This window comes from Chiloscyllium plagiosum, unplaced genomic scaffold (assembly GCF_037043375.1).
Source record: "Chiloscyllium plagiosum isolate Xiang-an unplaced genomic scaffold, Cpla_swu_hap1 HiC_scaffold_3, whole genome shotgun sequence".
Lineage (NCBI taxonomy): Eukaryota > Metazoa > Chordata > Chondrichthyes > Orectolobiformes > Hemiscylliidae > Chiloscyllium > Chiloscyllium plagiosum.
This window is the reverse complement of record NW_028270141.1, coordinates 87,797,089-87,816,841: the sequence shown is the minus strand read 5'-3', so window position 1 is coordinate 87,816,841 and position 19,753 is coordinate 87,797,089. Positions and strand designations below refer to the sequence as shown.

At 38.9% G+C, this 19,753-nt stretch overlaps 1 protein-coding gene across 2 annotated transcripts in view; it reads left to right on the top strand.

Annotated features, from left to right (window-relative positions):
- bach2b (BACH transcriptional regulator 2b) overlaps nucleotides 1-19,753 on the top strand; it is a 281,310-nt gene that overhangs the window by 191,595 nt on the left and 69,962 nt on the right. For both annotated transcript variants that reach the window (XM_087981461.1, XM_043685186.2), the window contains exon 2: nucleotides 9,948-10,202. In XM_087981461.1, the coding sequence (XP_087837587.1) occupies nucleotides 9,960-10,202 (243 nt within the window). In that variant the 5' untranslated portion in view covers nucleotides 9,948-9,959. The remainder of the gene's footprint in view (nucleotides 1-9,947; nucleotides 10,203-19,753) is intronic.

Sequence of the window (19,753 nt, the reverse complement as noted above, 5' to 3'; positions counted from 1 at the left end):
CCTCCATTTAAGATTGAGATAAGAAGCTTTTTCTTTGAGGGTTGATCGTCTAGACTTCTTCCCCTCAGAGCAATAGAGGCAGGTCATTTAATGTTTTGTAAGACTGAGTTAGAATAATATTTGATTGACAAGGGAGTCAAAAGGTATGAAGAGTAGATGTGAAAATAGAATTGAAGCCACAATCAGATTAGCCATGATCTTATCAAATGGTGGGCAAAATCAAGAGGCCACATTTTGTCTACTCTTGCTCCTACTTTTTATGTTCCAGAACTACCACAGTCAACATGATGTAGATATGCATAGATTACTGTTAGCAAGAGAGTTCCAGGATTTTGATCCAGTGAATTGAAGAAACAACAATATCATTTTAAGTCAGAATGATGTGTGACTTCTAAATGAATTTACAGGCGGTGGTTTCCCATGTGTATGCTGCTCTTGCCATTCTAGGCAATAGATAACACAAGTTTAAAAGGTGGTGTCACAGGAGCTTTGGTAAATTGCTTGCGTACATCTTCAAGATACTCGTTGTTGCCATTGTGTATCAGTGATGGAGGGAATGGATGCTTAAAGTAGTGGATAGAGTGCCAGTTGATGAGCAGCTTTGTGTTGAATTGTGTCCAGCTTCAAGAGTGTTCACTCATCCAGAAAAATGGGGACTTCTGTATCATACTCATGATTTGTACCTTGTGTGAGTGGACAAATTTTTGGAAGTTGAGAAGTGAATTATTCACTTCTGAAATCTCAGCTCTGGTGAGCTGTTATAGCTCAGTATTTACATGGCTAGTCCAGTTCATTTCTAGTCAATGGTAACCCTTAACAGCTTGTCTGGAGTAATAGGCTGGAGCAGAACAAGGCAGCAGATTTGTTTTTCTAAAGATATTAGTGAATCCAGGTGCTTTTATAATGTTCCAATAGTTCCTTGGTCACCAAAACTGATATTAGGTTTCTTTTATTCTTGCTTCATTTAATAAATGGAATTCAACTTGCAATTTATCAAAGTGAGTTTAACCTTTCATCTCATTAGTCCGGACTTTAGATTTCTAGTCCAATAACATAGCCACAATGTTACTATACCCATCATCGGCTGGAATTCTGCTGCATATTTAGCATCTAATATGTTTTCTTAAAATGCAAGAAAGAAGTTGAGATTGCATAATCCTTCTCATACCCCACAGTGGTTCACAGCCCAAGTAACTGTTTTTGTAATTGCAGCCAATTTCCCCACAACCAAGCGATAAATAATCAGATAATCTAATTTGACAATGTTGGTCAGAGAATAAATGTTGGCTAAGATACTGAGTGAAATCCTGTGATCAACTTTGTAGTACCACAGGATATTTTATGCCCACTCACAGTAAGCAGACAATTCCTCATCTAAAAGACAGTGAAATATTCCCATAGAACTGTCCTGATTATGTGCATAAATCTGTGGAGGAGAGATTGAACCTGCACTCTTTTTATTCAGAGGTAATTGTACCACCACTGAGCTAATGCTGACTCAGAAGAGGTGAATGATGTCAACATTGGATGCTTGTCATGGGGGAAAACAGTGATTGATGTAAAGATAGATGGTTGCATTGTTTAGTATATAGACCATTTATTTTCCTGATTATTCCAAGATAGTCTTCCCAGAACTTGAATTTTATGAGCACTATGTGGAGGAGGTTTGCCTCTACCTTCTCAGCTCAGCCAGGAAGAGCAATAAACATAGCTTTACTAGATTAACCTGCATGCAAGGCACATAGTTTAAAAACTCATGCTTTTAAAGGCAGTCCTATTTATTGACCTGCATTAGAGTATTTTGGTCTCAATTTCAATATTGTACTGTTGTCAGTCTGTTCATTTTTTGCATAATAATTCTGGCTAAATACAATATAAATTTCACAGCAGTTTCTTGTGTTGTTTCTCAACTGACTGTAATTCAAGATTCTTTTTTAAAAGAAACCGAAACAAAAGTGTCCTTTGAATGGATTCATTGCGCAAACTGCATTTACAGTGAAAAACAGTATCTCTCCGTGGATTGTAATTGATATTTCATTCCAAGTCCAATATTACTGTGATAGTGCTCTCTGGAAATAACTTTCATATAATTGCAATACCAGGGGCAAATAATGATAATAAATACTATGAACATGAGTTCAGAACTTTCCTTTTTGGTCTAACAGGCAATTGTCCTTTTGACTTAATAAATATACAGCCTGAGATTTTATGGGTGTCTTAATTCAGACTGACAGATTGGGACATCACGTTTTTGCAGATTATTTCACATTACCCACCTTGTAAATCTCTTTTGAGAGCATACTTTAATTTATGATACTCTTGTTTGCAACATTTTTTGGAGGTGGAGATCTTTGTTGTAAACAGGGAAGACTAGAAAACAAAGTTGTTGTGAAGTACCTTCGTCTCATAACATGTACAGCTTTTTTTATTGATTGGATTTGGATGTTTTTGCTGAGTCAGCATTTAATACCAATCCTAAATGCCCCTTGAGTGGGGCTTACTAGGCCATTTCAGACTATTACATTACCTTGTAATGCTCCAATGCAGAAATAACTTCCATGCCAGGCAGGGTAAGTAGCATGATGGAATAGTAAAATGATCCCACTACCAACGGGTCAGATCTACGCTCTGCAGTCCTGCCAAGACCATTTGTGAATGTTGATGGATAATTAAACAACTCACTGGATGAGGAGGTTCCACAACCCACAATGACAGGGATGCCCAGCACATGGGTGCAAAAGTGAACCATTTGCAAGCATCACCAGTCAGAAGTGCTTTGTAGATGATCCATCTGAGCTTCTTCCTGAGGTTCCTAACAGTACACCTGCCAGCCTTCAGCCAACTCTGTTCACTCCACATGCCACCCTGAAGGTGTAAGATAAGGTATCACTTCAAAGTAGTTGTGAAAAATAAAAGCTCATAGTGTAGATCGGCGTTTCCCAACCTTTTTAGTATCAAAATAGACTTCAATGAGTCAAACAATTCCACATCACATTAACTTTTTCTTAGTTAAAAATCACACAACACCAGGTTATAGTCCAACAGGTTTAATTGGAAGCACACTAGCTTTCGGAGCGATGCTCCTTCATCAGATGATAGACTATCACCTGATGAAGGAGCATCGCTCCGAAAGCTAGTGTGCTTCCAATTAAACCTGTTGGACTATAACCTGGTGTTGTGTGATTTTTAACTTTGTACACCCCAGTCCAACACCGGCATCTCCAAATCATATTTTTTTCTCAGAACTCTAAGCATGAACAGTTCTGGAAGCTTTCACATGCACAGTCAATAAAGGCACCTGGTGTCAGCAGATACTGCTGTCAGTAATAGACATCCTTAACGCTGAAGTAAAGTGCCATTGCTTCTTGAAAACTTTGCATCACACTTCTCACCTTGACACACTGGTTGCGGTCAGCTAGTGTAGGGGACAGCATATTGGCATGGATAGAAGATTAGTTGGTTAACAGGAAGCAGACAATAGGCATAGAAGGGTCTTTTTTTCGGATTGGCAACACATAACAAGTGGTGTGTCACAGAGATTGGCACGAGGATCTCAAGAACTTACAATTTGTGTAAATGACTTGGATGAAGGAACAGAAGAGAAATTTGCGAAACATGCTGATGACAGAAAGATAGGTAGGATTGCATTGAAAACAACAAACGCTGGAGATCACGAAGGTCCAATATCAGCAGTAATTTGCTCCTAGGTTGGAATACAAATTGTCAACAGAAGTTAAGGAAACTACAAATGGATATGGATAGTAATATGAATGATCAACGATGTAACAAATGGAATGCAAAGTGAGAAAATATGAAATTGTCCATTTGAAAGGAAGAATAAAAAACAGGAAATTATTTAAATAGTGAGAGATTGTAAAACTCGTATGTATGAATGACAAGAGGTTAGTATGCAAGTACAGCAAGAAATTAGGAAAGCTAATAGCATTCATCCTTTATCACAAGTGTAGTTGAATGCAAAAGTCTTGTGGTTATGCATCACTTATACAGTGCACTGGTGAGACCATACCTGGAGTTTTGTGCACATTATTGGTCACCTTACTTAAAAGAAAGATGTAAATGCATTGAAAATGGTTCAGAGGAAGTTTGCTAGATTAGTACCTGGAATGGACAAGTGAGTAAAAGTTGGACAGGCCCAGCTTTGTATCCACGAAATTTAGAAGAGTAAGATTGAAACATCTAAGATCCTGAGGGGTCTTGGAAGGATAAATCTGAAGTATTAATCTCATTCTGTTGTATGGGCAAATTGTTCCCCTCTTAATCGATAATCTAGAACTAAAGGTTACTGTTTAAAAATCAGGGAGTTGCACATTTAAAACCGCGACTGGTGATTTTTGTTTCTTGCAGTTGAGGGTCTTTGGAACTCTCTTCCTGAAAACGCACTAGAATAGAGTCCTTGAATATGTTTATGACAGAGTTGAATATATTTTTGTTAAGTAAGCAGGTGAAAGGTTATCAGGGGTAGACAAAAATATGGATTTGAGCCTGTCATCAGATCAGCCATGAACCTGTTGAATGGTGGAGCAAGCTTAGGGGCTCAGTAGCACAGTCCTGTACATATATCATGAAATGGCTGAAGGCACAAGATTCGACAAAGGCTAAGTCCAGACAATATTCCAGCAAGAGTAAATTTATGCACTTGAACTAATTGTGCCCCTAACCAAGCTGGTACTGTTGCAACACTATTATCTACTCAGAAGTGTGGAAATTTGCTCAGGTATGTCCATTCTACAAAAAGTAGAATAATTCCAGTCTGATGTATTACACACCATTAGTCTACTCTCAATCATCAGCAAAGGTATAATTGACAGGGCTATGACTTGCTCAGCCACAACCTGCTCACTGACACTTAAATTTGGGTTCCATCTAGCCACTTAACTCCTGACCTTATTACAGCCTTGGACCAAAAATGGACAACAGAGTTAAACTCAAAGGGAAGCAAGGATGACTGCTCTTGACAATAAGGTGTTATTTGACCAATTACTTTAATGTGTTGACTCTGCCTGTCGTAAAGACAACTGTATAATCATTTATCTATTAACATCATTAGACGCTTCTGCAGTCACATACTTTCTTAGAACTGATGTATTCAAGTCACTGTTCCAAAATGACTTTTTCTTTCATCCTTCATAGAACTAACGAATATCTATTTGCCTCTATTTTGAAATCTAAATCTCAAACTATAATATACACCTTTCACAACAGCCTTAATTACATGACACTGAAGACTACATATAGAATGAGTCTAATATGCATCTGATAACTATGATTATGTAATTGCATGTTATTTAATCAATAACTTTGCAACTGTAGTGACATTCTAAGTATCGATCTGTGTAATTATTGGATATTAGTAACTACATTAAAATAGGTCTTTTGGAATAAATTCTCTGAAAATACAACAGAATGAGATTAATACTTCAGATTTATCAGGTTATTACTTGCAATCTTGCTGCAAGTCTTAGCTTAATTAGAATAAAATATACCTGCTTCAAGATTATGAGAGGAATTAACAGAACTTGAGGCAAGAAAGTTATTCATTTTGGTAAAGTGTTCAAAGTGTTTAAAAGTTACAAAGGTGAGACTATAAAAGGAATATCAGACAAAATTATATTCACCCAAATTATATTGGAATTGTGAAATAAATTATGTTAGAATACTATCCAAGTGGATAGAACAGTATTTTTTTTTCATGTAACTGTCAGTTTTGGGTCCGTTCACCTTGGGAAGGATGTCAACATCTTTGGGTATAGACTTGCTCCAGAAGTGTATAATAACATTTCTGAACCAGTTGACTGGAAACACCTATAAATATTACAGCTGAAGGAGTGGGTCAGAGGCTAGGAATTCTGTAGCAAGTAATCACTTCCTGTCTCCTTAGTGCTCGACACAAAGGGCAGGCTTTCTCAGCTCACTTTGGAGTTCAGCTGTTTTGGACCCAAGGTTGTAATGAGGTCAGGAGCTGAGTAGGTATGATGGAACCCAAACTATGCATCTATAATAGGTTACAATCTTTCTGTTCCTTCCCTATAAGTTGCACAGTCAGGAAATGCAGTTCAATACTGCCTGAATAGCTATCAGTCTGCTAACTATGTAGCTACTTTACTGCACCATATTTTAATTGAATACTGTTAGGTTAGAATTAATTTACTTATTTATTTGGGCATTTTGTAATACAAATTGGACATAGATTTTCTCCGTTAGTCAACAGTAAGTTATTCTTTACCAAAACTGCAGGATTAATATTTAAATATTTTTCTTGTTTCTGCATAGAGTACATTAGCACCTTGAACAGGCTCATAGAAACTGCCATCAGCTGCATTTATAATGCTTGTGCACATATAAGGAAAAAGAAAAACAAGCAACAGGAATAATCTGCGAACATGATTTTGAGATTATAGTACCAAATCCTTAATCTCTAATTTCTCTCCTACCTCTGTTATGCTCACTATTGAGCTAGTTTTGTCCTTGTGATCCATTTCCTGTTCATTTGAATAAATTCCTGCTAAACTACTAACCATCCAACATTGCTTTCTGATTATGTTTTTAAATAGCTAACTCTCATAGGTTTGTCACCTTCCAATTCAAAAACACTGTTGTTGTACCTTCCATCATCTGGCCTTTGACCCACTGTTTGTATGAACTAATGCGCCATCTCCATTTTCTTTCCAAACTTCCTACAACCCCATGTTCATACAGGTGCAACCAAGTTTCTGTCCTTGGCCTATTACTGAATCAGCCCTACTTATTGTCCAATATCATGTCCTCAAACTAATCATCATACGCTATCCAAGTATCCTCTTCTAGATGTCACATCTTGACAATACAAACTTCAGAATTTCACATGTCATGTCAATGCCTGCACATCTTTCTCTTGAGCATAACACTGTCATCATATTGCCATCATTCCTGTCCAACTTCCATCTTGATGAACTTGGTTTAGCTACTTTTCTTGAACATGAATATTGGGATGCTCATCTCACCTTTTTATGTCAAGACTTTGGTTCCACCTGCTAATGGTTGCATGGTTTAGCATCCATTTATCTTACAGTCAAACAATATCTTGAAACTGCTTTTTGCCTTAAAGGTTCTATATAAAGGCAGGTTGTCCATAGTGTTATATTATTATAGTGTTTTATTTAAACACCCATCAGTAGATGCTGTCTAAAACCTTATGAGAGTTTTCTCCCTCGTAATGTTTGGTTTATTTACACAATGGCATTTTATAATTTGAAATACATTACTTCAGTAGATCAAAGTAATTTCTGGCTTTTCAAACTTTTTGTGATTTTCTCTCATCATCCACTATTTTTTTTGGAAAAGAATTGGAAAGATAAAAGAAGTAGCAGTGTGCAAATTTGAGCTTCTAAATATCTTGTGCTTCAGTAGTAGCAGAATGAAAAAAATTCAGTACATTTTTACAAACATGTTCTGAAATTTTTGATCAATTGTCTTTTGTTCCTACAGTTGTGGGAACCTTCAACAAGTTCAAGACTTAATTAGGTCTTAATGAAGCATATAAGAGATCTTTCAAAAAGTATTGGTATTATTTTGAAAATTAGCATGAGGATAGTTTTTCACATGCACCTTAGAATAAATCGAACGATAACACATTCTTAATTTTAGCTGTGCTGAACTACTAACAGCTTGCTAATAAAACTCAACGCTTAAAATGGAAACTTGTATCATGCAGTATTATTGTGAAAGCTGTACACTTCTCTACATAACCAGTCCTTGATATGTTTGTTAAACTACATTTTGGTTTTTTTCAAACATTCTATTCACATATGTAATTTGTGGTTGGGGTGGGGAGTTATTATGCATGTTACTCATTTGAAGTTAGAATTTGACTTTACGTGATTTATTTGCCTTTACGTGTCAAGAAAACATTTCAGTTCGTTATCCTGTGCAAGAGTATGGTACACGTGTTGACTGAAGCAGAATACAGACTGGTAGTCTTCCAATTCTCACAGAGGGTCACACCTCTGACAGGGGTTAGCTTAAATGCAAACTCATTTTTTTGATATAAATGTTATGAGGATCCTATGAAAGTGATAAATGATTGCTTCATTATTTGCATGCTTCTCTTCTCAAATATTGTAGTTATTTACAGTTGTGGCAAGTTAAGTTTTTTTTCTGTCAGATAACTACAACTAACTACAATCCTAACTTAGCATAAAGCAACAGAAATGATTATCTTTTAAGCTCAGATTTAGTCATGATAGAAGTTGACGTATATTTTTGTAAATAACAAGGATTAGTCATTAAGATATTTTGTCGTTGAGTATTCATCTCTAATATTTGATTGTAAATGATTTTTTTTTGTTTTTTATTGGTGTTTTGAATTTTAAAGCTTTTCAAGCAAGTGAAATATTTGCAATTGTGACCTAACGGAGATAGATGGCTCTGGTCTTTTGTGGAATTACAGGAAGTCCCCAGGTTACGAACGAGTTCTGTATTTTCCACCGTTCATACGCCAAATTTGTGCGTAAGTGGAACAGATACGGGCTAATTAGTCTGCACGTTTGTTACATTGTACATAATTCAGACTTTTAAAATATTTTTTTTAAAGTAGAACCCGGTGATCAATTCGTAAGTATGGGTCATTCATAAGCAGACGTTCATAACGTGTGGACTTCCTGTAATGACTTATCAGGACAATGTCAATCCACAAAGCGCTGAAACATCAATGTGTTTGTGGCTGCAGCCACACCTCAAGTATCCAATAAGGATCCTTGTTCAGCATCATAAATCCTGGTACCCATTGCACCTGATTTTCTCTGTTAGTTTCAATGAAAGAAATATTGAGCAGACAGAACCAAAGTTTCAGATGCATACCTTCTTCTGGCATGGATTCCATTATAAAATCTGAATGCCATCCAACATATTGCTGCTTCATTTGATACATCTGTTAAAACTTCACTTTTAACTGTGCCCATGTCTGAGAGAGACAAAATCATTCAATCCTAATGGAAATATCTATATTATTTTTCATATATACATTTGGTTGACAGCCCTTAAGAAAATTTTTTTTTTAGATTCTCCACAGTTTGGAAACAGGCCTTTTAGCCCAACAAGTCCACACCAACCCTCCGAAGAGTAACCCACCCAGAACCATTCCCCTACATTTACCCCTGACTAATGCACCAAACACTACAGGCAATTTAGCATGGCCAATTCACCTAACCTCCACATTCTTGGATTATGGGAGGAAGCCCGAGCCCCAGAGGAAACCCACGCAGATTTAGGGAGAATGTGCAAACTTCACACAGACAGTTGTCCGAGGCAGGAATCGAAACTGGATCCCTGGCGCTTTGAAGCAGGCCGGATACTGCCTGACCTGCTATGTTTTTCCAGCACCACTCTAATCTTGGTTGTGAGGCAGCAGTGCTAACCACTGTGCCTCCACAAGTATATATAGTATTACCACAAGTATATAAGAAGTCATCTTGGGTCAGTCAATTATTTGACAATATTGATCACTTCATGTTTGTTACCTTTTAAGAGAGATGGTCAGAACAGGTCTGTAATGTGAAAAGAACCAGAATTAAAGAATATTAGTTCTACCACTGTTTAGCAGAGCAGTTGGTAACATTTTAATTCAACTGCACCAGGAGCTAGTCAGGTGTAGTTTTCCTTATGCCACCATATAGTGACAAGTAGGATTTCCAGAAAATATAAATTTGGAAGGCTTCTCTGTCTATTCCTGGAAATGCAACAAATTTGGGCAAGTAAAAACACTTCTCCCTGGGATATTAGGTCCAACTACAAGCACGATTTTGAAATGTGGAAGCCAAAAATATCCAGAATAAAAATGAGTGATGAAACCCTGAACAACTGTTGCCTATTACATATTTTGTAAAAGAAAGTGCATGTTTTCGACCATCACTGTAATATTAACCCAGTGTCTCCGGCATTTCTTATTTTAGGGTCAGAACGGAATGTCTGTGGATGAGAAGCCTGACTCACCCATGTATGTATATGAGTCAACAGTGCATTGTACAAATATCCTCCTGTGCCTCAACGACCAGCGTAAGCAGGATATCCTCTGCGATGTGACTGTTCTGGTGGAGAGGAAGGAATTCCGTGCCCACAGGGCTGTCCTGGCAGCGTGCAGTGAATACTTCTTACAGACCTTGATCGGACAAACAGAACATGAACTGGTTATTACCCTGCCTGAGGAGGTATGTCACAGTAACTTACTTTAAACATAGGGCATTGTTTAATCAGATCCTAGTTACCACAGGAAATGTGGCATCAGAATAATCCATACAGTATTATGTTATTCTTTCCTTGATGCTTAAAATAGTAAAAGCCAAGTTTATGTTCACAAGTCATTTTTGTTGTCTTTTAACTTGCAACTCTGACTAAAAGAATATAATAGTGTGAATTCCCACTATAGCACAGGATAGCAACAGTGTTTGCCACAGCTGATGGATGGGATACGAGTTTATAACTACAAATTCTTATGATTTCAGATATCGGTACTAGCTATTGTAATGGACAGGTCAGATCCCAGAATGAAATCTGGTGTGATGACTTGTGTGCTTTTTTAAGTTAATGTGATGGGCATATACTAAAACAGAGGCACAGAAGCTGCAGTCTTCTTTAATAACAGATGTTTTTTACGCAGTGATAGAGTCATAGAGATGTACAGCATGGAAACAGACTGACCAGATATCCCAACCCAATCTAGGTCCACCTGCCAGCACCCGGCCCATATCTCTCCAAACCCTTCCTATTCATATACCCATCCAAATACCTCGTAAATGTTGCAATTGTACCAGCCTCCACCACTTCCTCTGGCAGCTCATTCCATACACGTACCACTCTCTGTGTGTAAAAGTTGTCCCATAGGTCTCTTCTATACCTTTCCCCTCTCACCCTAAACCTATGCCCTCTAGTTCTGGACTCCCCGACCCCAGGGAAATGACTTTGTCTATTTATCCTATCCATGCCCCTCATAATCTTGTAAACCTCTATAAGGTCACCCCTCAGTCTCCAACGCTCCAGGGAAAACAGCCCCAGCCTGTTCAGCCTCTCCCTACAGCTCAAATTCTCCAACCCTGGCAACATCCTTGTAAATCTTTTCTGAACCTTTTCAAGTTTCACAACATCTTTCCAATAGGAAGGAGACCAGAATTGCACGCAATATTCCAACAGTGGCCTAACCAATGTCCTGTGCAGCCACAACATGACGTCCCAACTCCCGTACTCAATACTCTGACCAATAAAGGAAAGCATACCAAATGCCTTCTTCACTATCCTATCTACCACTTTCAAGAAGCTATGAACCTGCACTCCAAGGTCTCTTTGTTCAGCAACACTCCTGAGGACCTTACCATTAAGTGTATAAGTCCTGCTAAAATTTGCTTTCCCAAAATGCAGCATCTCGCATTTATCTGAATTAAACTCCATCTGCCATTTCTCAGCCCATTGGCCCATCTGGTCAAGATCCTGTTGTAATTTGAGGTAACCCTCTTCGCTGTCCACTACACCTCCAATTTTGGTGTCATCTGTAAACTTACTAACTGTATCTCTTATGCTCGCATCCAAATTATTTATGTAAATGACAACAAGTAGAGGGCCCAGCACCGATCCTTGTGGCGGTCCACCAGTCACAGGCCTCCAGTCTGAAAAATAACCCTCCACCACCACCCCCTGTCTTCTACCTTTGAGCCAGTTCTGTATCCTGTATTCTGTGAGATCTGTCCTTGCTAATCAGTCTTCCATGGGGACCCTTATCGAAAGCCTTACTGAAGTTCATATAGATCACGTCCACCAAACTGCCCTCATCAATCCTCTTTGTTACTTCCTTAAAAAACTCAATCAAGTTTGTGAGACATGATTTCCCACGCACAAAGCCATGTTGACTATCCTAGTTAGTCCTTGCCTTTCCAAATACCTGTATATCCTGTCCCTCAGGATTCCCTCCAACAACTTGCCCACCACCGAGGTCAGGCTCCCTAGCTTGTCCTTACCACCTTTCTTTAATAGTGGCACCTCGTTAGCCAACCTCCAGTCTTCCGGCACCTCACCTGTGACTATCGATGATATAAATATCTCAGCAAGAGGCCAGCAATCACTTCTCTAGCTTCCCACAGAGTTCTCGGGTACACCTGATCAGGTCCTGGGGATTTATCCACCTTTACCCGTTTCAAGACATCCAGCACTTCCTCCTCTGTAATCTGGACATTTTGCAAGATGCCACCATCTATTTCCCTACAGTCTATATCTTCCATATCCTTTTCTACAGTAAACACTGATGCAAAATACTCATTTAGTATCTCCCCCATTTTCTGCAGCTCCACACAAAGGCCGCCTTGCTGATCTTTGAGGGGCCCTATTCTCTCCCTAGTTACCCTTTTGTCCTTAATGTATTTGTAAAAACTCTTTGGATTCTCCTTAATTCTATTTGCCAAAGCTATCTCATGTCCCCTTTATGCCCTCCTGATTTCACTCTTAAGTATACTCCTACTTCCTTTGTACTCTTCTAAGGATTTACTCGATTTATCCTGTCTATACCTTACATATGCTTCCTTCTTTTTCTTAACCAAACCCTCAATTTCTTTAGTCATCCAGCATTCTTATATGATTGAGACATATAAGATTATGAAAGGATTGGATACTCTGGCAGCAGGAAACATGTTTCCGCTGATGGGTGAGTGCCGAACCAGAGGACACAGCTTAAAAATACGGTGTAGACCATTTAGGACAGAGATGAGGAGAAACTTCTTCACCCAGAGAGTGGTGGCTGTGTGGAATGCTCTGCCCCAGAAGGCAGTGGAGGCCCAGTCTCTGGATTCATTTAAGAAAGAGTTGGATAGAGCTCTCAAAGATAGTGGAATCAAGGGATAAGGCAGGAAGAGGATACTGATTAGGAATGATCAACCATGATCATATAGAATGGCGGTGCAGGCTCGAAGGGCTGAATGGCCTACTCCTGCACCTATTGTCTATTGTCTATTCCCTTTCTCTACCAGCCTTCCCTTTCACCCTGACAGGAATATACTTTCTCTGGATTCTCGTTATCTCGATATCTCATTTCTAAAGGCTTCTCACTTTCCAGCCGTCCCTTTGCCTGCGAACATTTGCCCCCAATCAGCTTTCGAAAGTTCTTGCCTAATACCGTCAAAATTTGTCTTTCTCCAATTTAGAACTTCAACTTGTATATCTGGTCGCTGGTCTCAAAGTGCTCTCCCACTGACACCTCAGTTGCCTGCCCTGCCTTATTTCCCAAGAGTAGGTCAAGTTTTGCACCTTCTCTGGTAGATACATCCACATACTGAATCAGAAAATTTTCTTGCACACAATTAACAAATTCCTCTCCATCTAAATCCTTAACACAATGGAAATCCCAGTCTATGTTTGGAAAGTTAAAATCCCCTACTATAACCACCCTATTATTCTTACAGATAACTGAGATCTCCTTACAAGTTTGTTTCTCAATTTCCCTCTGACTATTAGGGGGTCTATAATACAATCCCAATAAGGTTATCATCCCTTTCTTATTTCTCAGTTCCACCCAAATAACTTCCCTGGATGTATTTCCGGGAATATCCTCCCTCAGCACAGCTGTAATGCTATCCCTTATCAAAAATGCCACTCCCCCTCCTCTTTTGCCTCCCTTTCTATCCTTCCTGTAGCATTTGTATCCTGGAACATTAAGCTGCCAGTCCTGCCCATCCCTGAGCCATGTTTGCGTAATTGCTATGATATCCCAGTCCCATGTTCCTAACCATGCTCTGAGTTCATCTGCCTTCCCTGTTAGGCCCCTTGCATTGAAATAAATGTAGTTTAATTTATTAGTCCTACCTTGTCCCTGCCTGCCCTGACTGTTTGACTCGCTTCTGTTCTCATCTGTACCAGTTTCAGATTGATCTCTTTCCTCACTATCTCCCTGGGTCCCACCTCCCACCCACCACCACCCACACCTTACTAGTTTAAATCCTCCCGAGCAGGTCTAGCAAATTTCCCTGCCAGTATATTAGTCCCCTTTCAATTTAGGTGCAATTCGTTCTTCTTGTACGGGTCACTTCTACCCCATAAGAGATTCCAATGATCCAAAAATGTGAATCCTTCTCCCGTACACCCACTCCTCAGCCATGCATTCATCTGCTCTATCCTCCTATTCCTGCCCTCACTAGCTCGTAGCACTGGGAGTAATCCAGATATTACTACTCTCGAGGACCTCCTTTTTAAATTTCTGCCTAATGCCCTTTAATCTCCCTTCAGAATGTCAGCCTTTTCCCTTCCTATGTCGTTGGTTCCAATGTGGACAATGACCTCTTGCTGGCCCCTCTTCCCCTGTGAGAACACTCTGCACCCTGTCTGAGACATTCTTGATCCTGGCACCAGGGAAGCAACACACCATTCTGCTTTTTCACTGCTGGCCACAGAAACTTCTGTCTGTACCTCGGACTGGAGAGTTCCCTAACACAATTGATCTATTGGAACCCAACATACCCCTCATTTCATTAGAGCCAGTCTCAATACCAGAAACCTGGCTGTTCGTGCTACGTTCTCCTGAGAATCCACCACCCCCTACATTTTCCAAAACAGCATACCTGTTTGAAATGGGTATATCCACAAAAGATATACCTGCACTAGCTGCCTACCTCTCTTACCTTTCCTGGAGTTAACCCATCTATGTGACTGTATCTGAGACTTTCCCCCCTTCCTATAACTGCCATCCATCACATACTGTTGCTGTTTCAAATTCCTCATTGCTTCTGTCTCTCCAACCGATCCATTTGATCTGATAAGATTTGCAGCCAACAGCATTTATGGCAGATGTAATCCACAGTAACCCTTAAACTCACACATCTGATAAGAAGTACGTATCACTCTATTAAAGGGCATTTTTGCTCCTTCACAATCTACAGACCCAGAAATTAATACCGTCTTATTCCTCTACAAACACTGCCCCAGATTAACTTAATAGTTATGGCTTATAGTTTAAGTTTAATCAAGAGACATAGCTCCAAAAGCATATAATCAAAAAAGAACCCACTCTATTCACTCCTGCAGATTCTCTGTAGGCCACGCTTAAAACAGCGATTAACTTATCTGATTCTGTGCTGTGAACTTCGCCCAAAAGTTCCTCCAAGATCAGTTGTGAATTTCACTGTTTGCTAATTTCCCAGATGCACTCCGATGTCCGATACATAAATTCAAACTGCAAAGGCAGTAACTGTGCAGGTTCTTCCTTTTTCTTTTTCTTTTTTTCTCTCTGTCTCTGTTTCTTTCTTTCTTTCTTTCTTTCTTTTTCTCTCTCTCTCTCTCCTGCAATGACCTCACCATGTGCTTCCTTTATCTGTTCTTCTCCCTTTTAAAGCTGCTGTTGTTTTGACTTTTTTCCCCCCAAAGTTCCAAAACAATGCAACAGCATTTGAAACAGTAATTGCTGCTCCTGGAATTTGAGTAAATCGCCTCCAGCACCAAAAATACCTCAAACAAGGAGCAGCTGTTACAGCCAGAAATTTTTTTCCCATCCTCCATCTTGGATCACCCAGAATCCTCACAAAGAAAAAAGAATAAAATCCAAGCAGTGTAAATATAAAAAAAATTAGAAAACTATCAAAACATTCAGCACAACAACATTTCAACCTACTTCCAAGCACCACAATTCTGCAGACACACAAATCCAGAAAGCTTACTACCCTCTCTGAATTTTGGCCAATTGAATCTTCACAGTTCTTTCCTGTGAATTCTGAGGTTACCTTAGATGACTACTCTCAAAACTGAAGCTTAGACTTTCTCAGTCTTTTAATAGTGTGCAAGTTTTTAACCAAACATCCTAGATCTAGAAGCTGCACAAACTGACTTTCTGCTAAAGTAATTTATTCCCTGAACTATTCTTAAATCCTTTTCAGGACCGAAATTGTGTTGTGCTGTTCTGAACTGCTCAAAATCTTCTAATTTCTGGGTTTCCTGAGCTAAAGTGAACTCTTGATTCTCCTAAACCAAAAACAACCATAATGCTTGTACTCCCAAGTCATAAACTCAGCACAGTGCTAGCAATTTTCTATTAACATTCCAAGGGTCCTGCTCTGTGACATACCAGATTGGGCTAATGTTCTGAAAGGATTCACTGACTTCGTTACCTAGTAACATCCTTCACAAAAGTAGCTAGTACCCATTTGCTATGATTCTGAAATCCAGACTTCTTTTAGAAAAGCTCCACCATCTGTATAAATCAAATGCTTTTTATTATAGTTGTTTTTTTTATGAGCTATAAGTCTCAGCCATCTTATTGTATTATGCAGAGAAGGACAGTTTGCAATGGATGTCTGCCCAGTACTATGCTCAAACATCTTTTATATTTGTGGCTCAGGAGGTCAATCAAACACATTGTATTTGTAACATTTCTTTGTTGGGAAAATTATTCACACATAGAACATTTAGAAGAAGAGCAAATATGCCTGTTTCATAATCCATTGGCAAATGTTGCTGCATGCCATTTTCAGGTTAAAGGGGTCATCTGTGCACATCTTAAGAATTCCTTAAAGTGAAACGTAATTGGAGTTGAAGTTTACCTTCATCAGCAAAGGGATGCTTCAAGTGTTTTTGCTTTGTTTTAAATTCTACATTTAGAGAATCAAAATAGTTGAGAGCACTCAAATCCAGATTCCAATTTCCCTTTATGAATGAACATACGAACAAGGTTAGACTATAAACTGCATTTAGCCCCTGAAACCTGTTGCACGATTCAGAGAGATTGTGCCTGATCTACAATGTAATAACATACGTACAGGTACGTATGTATAGATATATGTATATTTCTATAGGTATGCCCATCTTTGTACTATATCCCTAATACCTGTATTTTTAGTTTGTACTTTAAGTTTGATCTGTCTCACATTTTATATTGACAGTTCTACCAGTATCACAAGCAGAAATCGGTTTAATCTATCCTTTCCGTTCTCCTTAATACTTTAAAAAAAATTTTTTTTTTTTAGATTAGATTAGATTTTAGATTAGATTAGATTACAGTGTGGAAACAGGCTCTTCGGCCCAACAAGTCCACACCGACCCGCCGAAGCGAAACCCACCCATACCCCTACATTTACCCCTTATCTAACACTACGGGCAATTTAGTACGGCCAATTCACCTGACCCTGCACATCTTTGGACTGTGGGAGGAAACCGGAGCACCCGGAGGAAACCCACGCAGACACGGGGAGAACGTGCAAACTCCGCACAGTCAGTCGCCTGAGTCGGGAATTGAACCCGGGTCTCTGGCGCTGCGAGGCAGCAGTGCTAACCACTGTGCCACCGTGCCGCCCACAAATAAATCAAATTACCTCTTAACTTTCAAATTCCAAGGAAAATTATTTCAATTTGAGCAATATTTTCTCTTTATTTAGTCCAGGAGTCCAGGTATCATTCTGGTAAATCTTTTTTCAATGACAATATAATCTCCTTTAAGATGCCTCGATCTGCTCAGAGAACTTTAATCAGGTGTTATCTAACCAGAGCTTTAGGATCACTGTTCTCTCTTTTGTTTGTCACCCTCTAAACAGTGGCAGCAATTGTATTTTCTCAGTAATACTATCTTGACCCTTTATCAAGGACCTTTGGCAGTATCTTTACCAACTAAAAGATCAAGGGAAACTAAAGCCACCATCTAAAAGTTCCCTTGAAGCTGTGCACCATCCTGACTTAGAAATGTATCCTGTTTTCAGTTGCAGCTGTGAATTGATAGCTTGTTTAAATGCAGAGATGAGACAGGCAATTAGCAAATACATAGTAAGTTTAATGGGAGATTTTAACTTGCATACAAATTGAGCTAAATAGGCTAGTTCTCATTAGAAAGGGAATGGATTTCTTGAATGTTCAAGATATTTTTCTGCAGCAATATGTCCTTGAACCAACATAGGCCAGGCCATAGCGATGAATAATGTACCAGATTTAGTTAGCAGCCAATAATGCTTATCTAATAGTGATCATAATGTGGCTGAGTTGAATGTAATGTTTGAAAGGGAGAAATGCAAGAAGGTAAGGTTCTGTGTATAGATGGGGCTGCCATACCACTATCCAACTGTTCTATTTAAACTGCTTTTGCACCTACAAGTTGTACTTATAACAAGTGAAACAATTAAATTGAAACTAAAAAAGCTGAAAACTTGTAACTAGCTAAAAGCATCAGTTAAAAACAGGCGAACATTTCAGGTATATCCTTTCTTCAGATTCTGATGGAGCTAGTCTATTTTTAATTCATTCTTGGAATATTCAAATCACTTGAAAACCATGAGTTATTACCTCTCCCTAATTTCCTGTGAGAAGGTAGTGGTGAACTTGCCTTCCTGGATCATGACAGCCGATACAGTGTCGGTACATCCAAAGAGTTGTTGGAAGTAACTCACATGCTTCTACTGCCCTTGTTCTTCTAGATTATAGAAGTTGTGAGTTTTGAAGGTGCTGTGGTAGGAGGCTTGCTGTTGCAATGTATCTAGTAAATGGTATACAATACTGCCACTGTATATCATTAATAGAGGGAGTAAATGTTTAAGGTGGTGAATGGGGTGCCAATCAAGTTGGATTGTTTAGTATTGATGGTGTCGAGCTGCTTGAGTGTCATTTTAGCTATACTCCTCCATAAAAGTGGGGAATATTCCATTACATTCCTGAATCGTGTCTTGTAGATGGTATTTAAGCTTTAGGAGTCAGGAGATGAGCTACTTATGCAAAATTTATCTTCTGACTTGCTTTTGTAGCCAGAGCAGTTATGGCTGGACTAGTTCTGTTTCTCACCAGTTGTGACCTAAGGATGTTGATATTGGGTGTTCACCCATGATTTAATGATTGAATGTCAAATGGAGATGACTACATTCTCTCTTATTGGAGATGATCATTGCCTGGCACTGATGGGGCATGAAATGTTACTTGGTATTTATTAACCTAAGTCTGCATGTTGTCCAGGTCTTCATGCACCTCGTCACAAACTCCTTCAGCATCTGAAAAATTGTGAATATTTCAATTTCATCAGAGCTTCTCCACTTCAGTCCTCAAGTTTGAGAGAGAGCCATTGTTGAATTGACTGAAGATGATTGTGCCTAGTACACCAGAAGACATAAGAGCAGAAGTAGACCTGTCACTCAATAAAATCATAGCTGATCTGATACTCCTCAAATTTTCATTCACGCCCAATCCCCATAGCCCTTGAAATAAAAGAGAAATTACTGGAGAAATGTAGCAGGTCTGGTTGCATCTCTAGAGAGAATGAAACAGAGTTAACATTCAGAGTCTATAATGACTCTACCTCAGAACTGTTTCTCTTTCTCCCTCCAAAGATACGGTCAGACATGCTAAGTTTCTAAAACCTTTGTTTTTATTTCAGATTTCCAGCATCTTCACTATTTTGCTTTGATTTGAGCCCATGACCCTCGATTCCCATTCCCTTGATTAAAACTCTGTCTCAGTTTTAATGATCCAGCCTTGAGAGCCCTCTCCAATAAACAATTTTGCAGATTTGGGAAAAAAAACATTTTCCTTATACCTCTTTTAAATAGATGACTCCATACACTGACATGACCCTGAGGAACTATAGTATGTTCTCGCACTGAACTGAGTGACTTCCAGCAATCACATCCAATATATTTTGATTTTTCATTAGATTACCAGCTTTGCAAGACTTTTTTATTTTCTTTTGAATTGGGAGTTAAGTCACTTAGGGAAACTTTAGGGATAAAAGCACGGGGGAATGCAGGTGAATTTACTTGCAAGCTTTTCT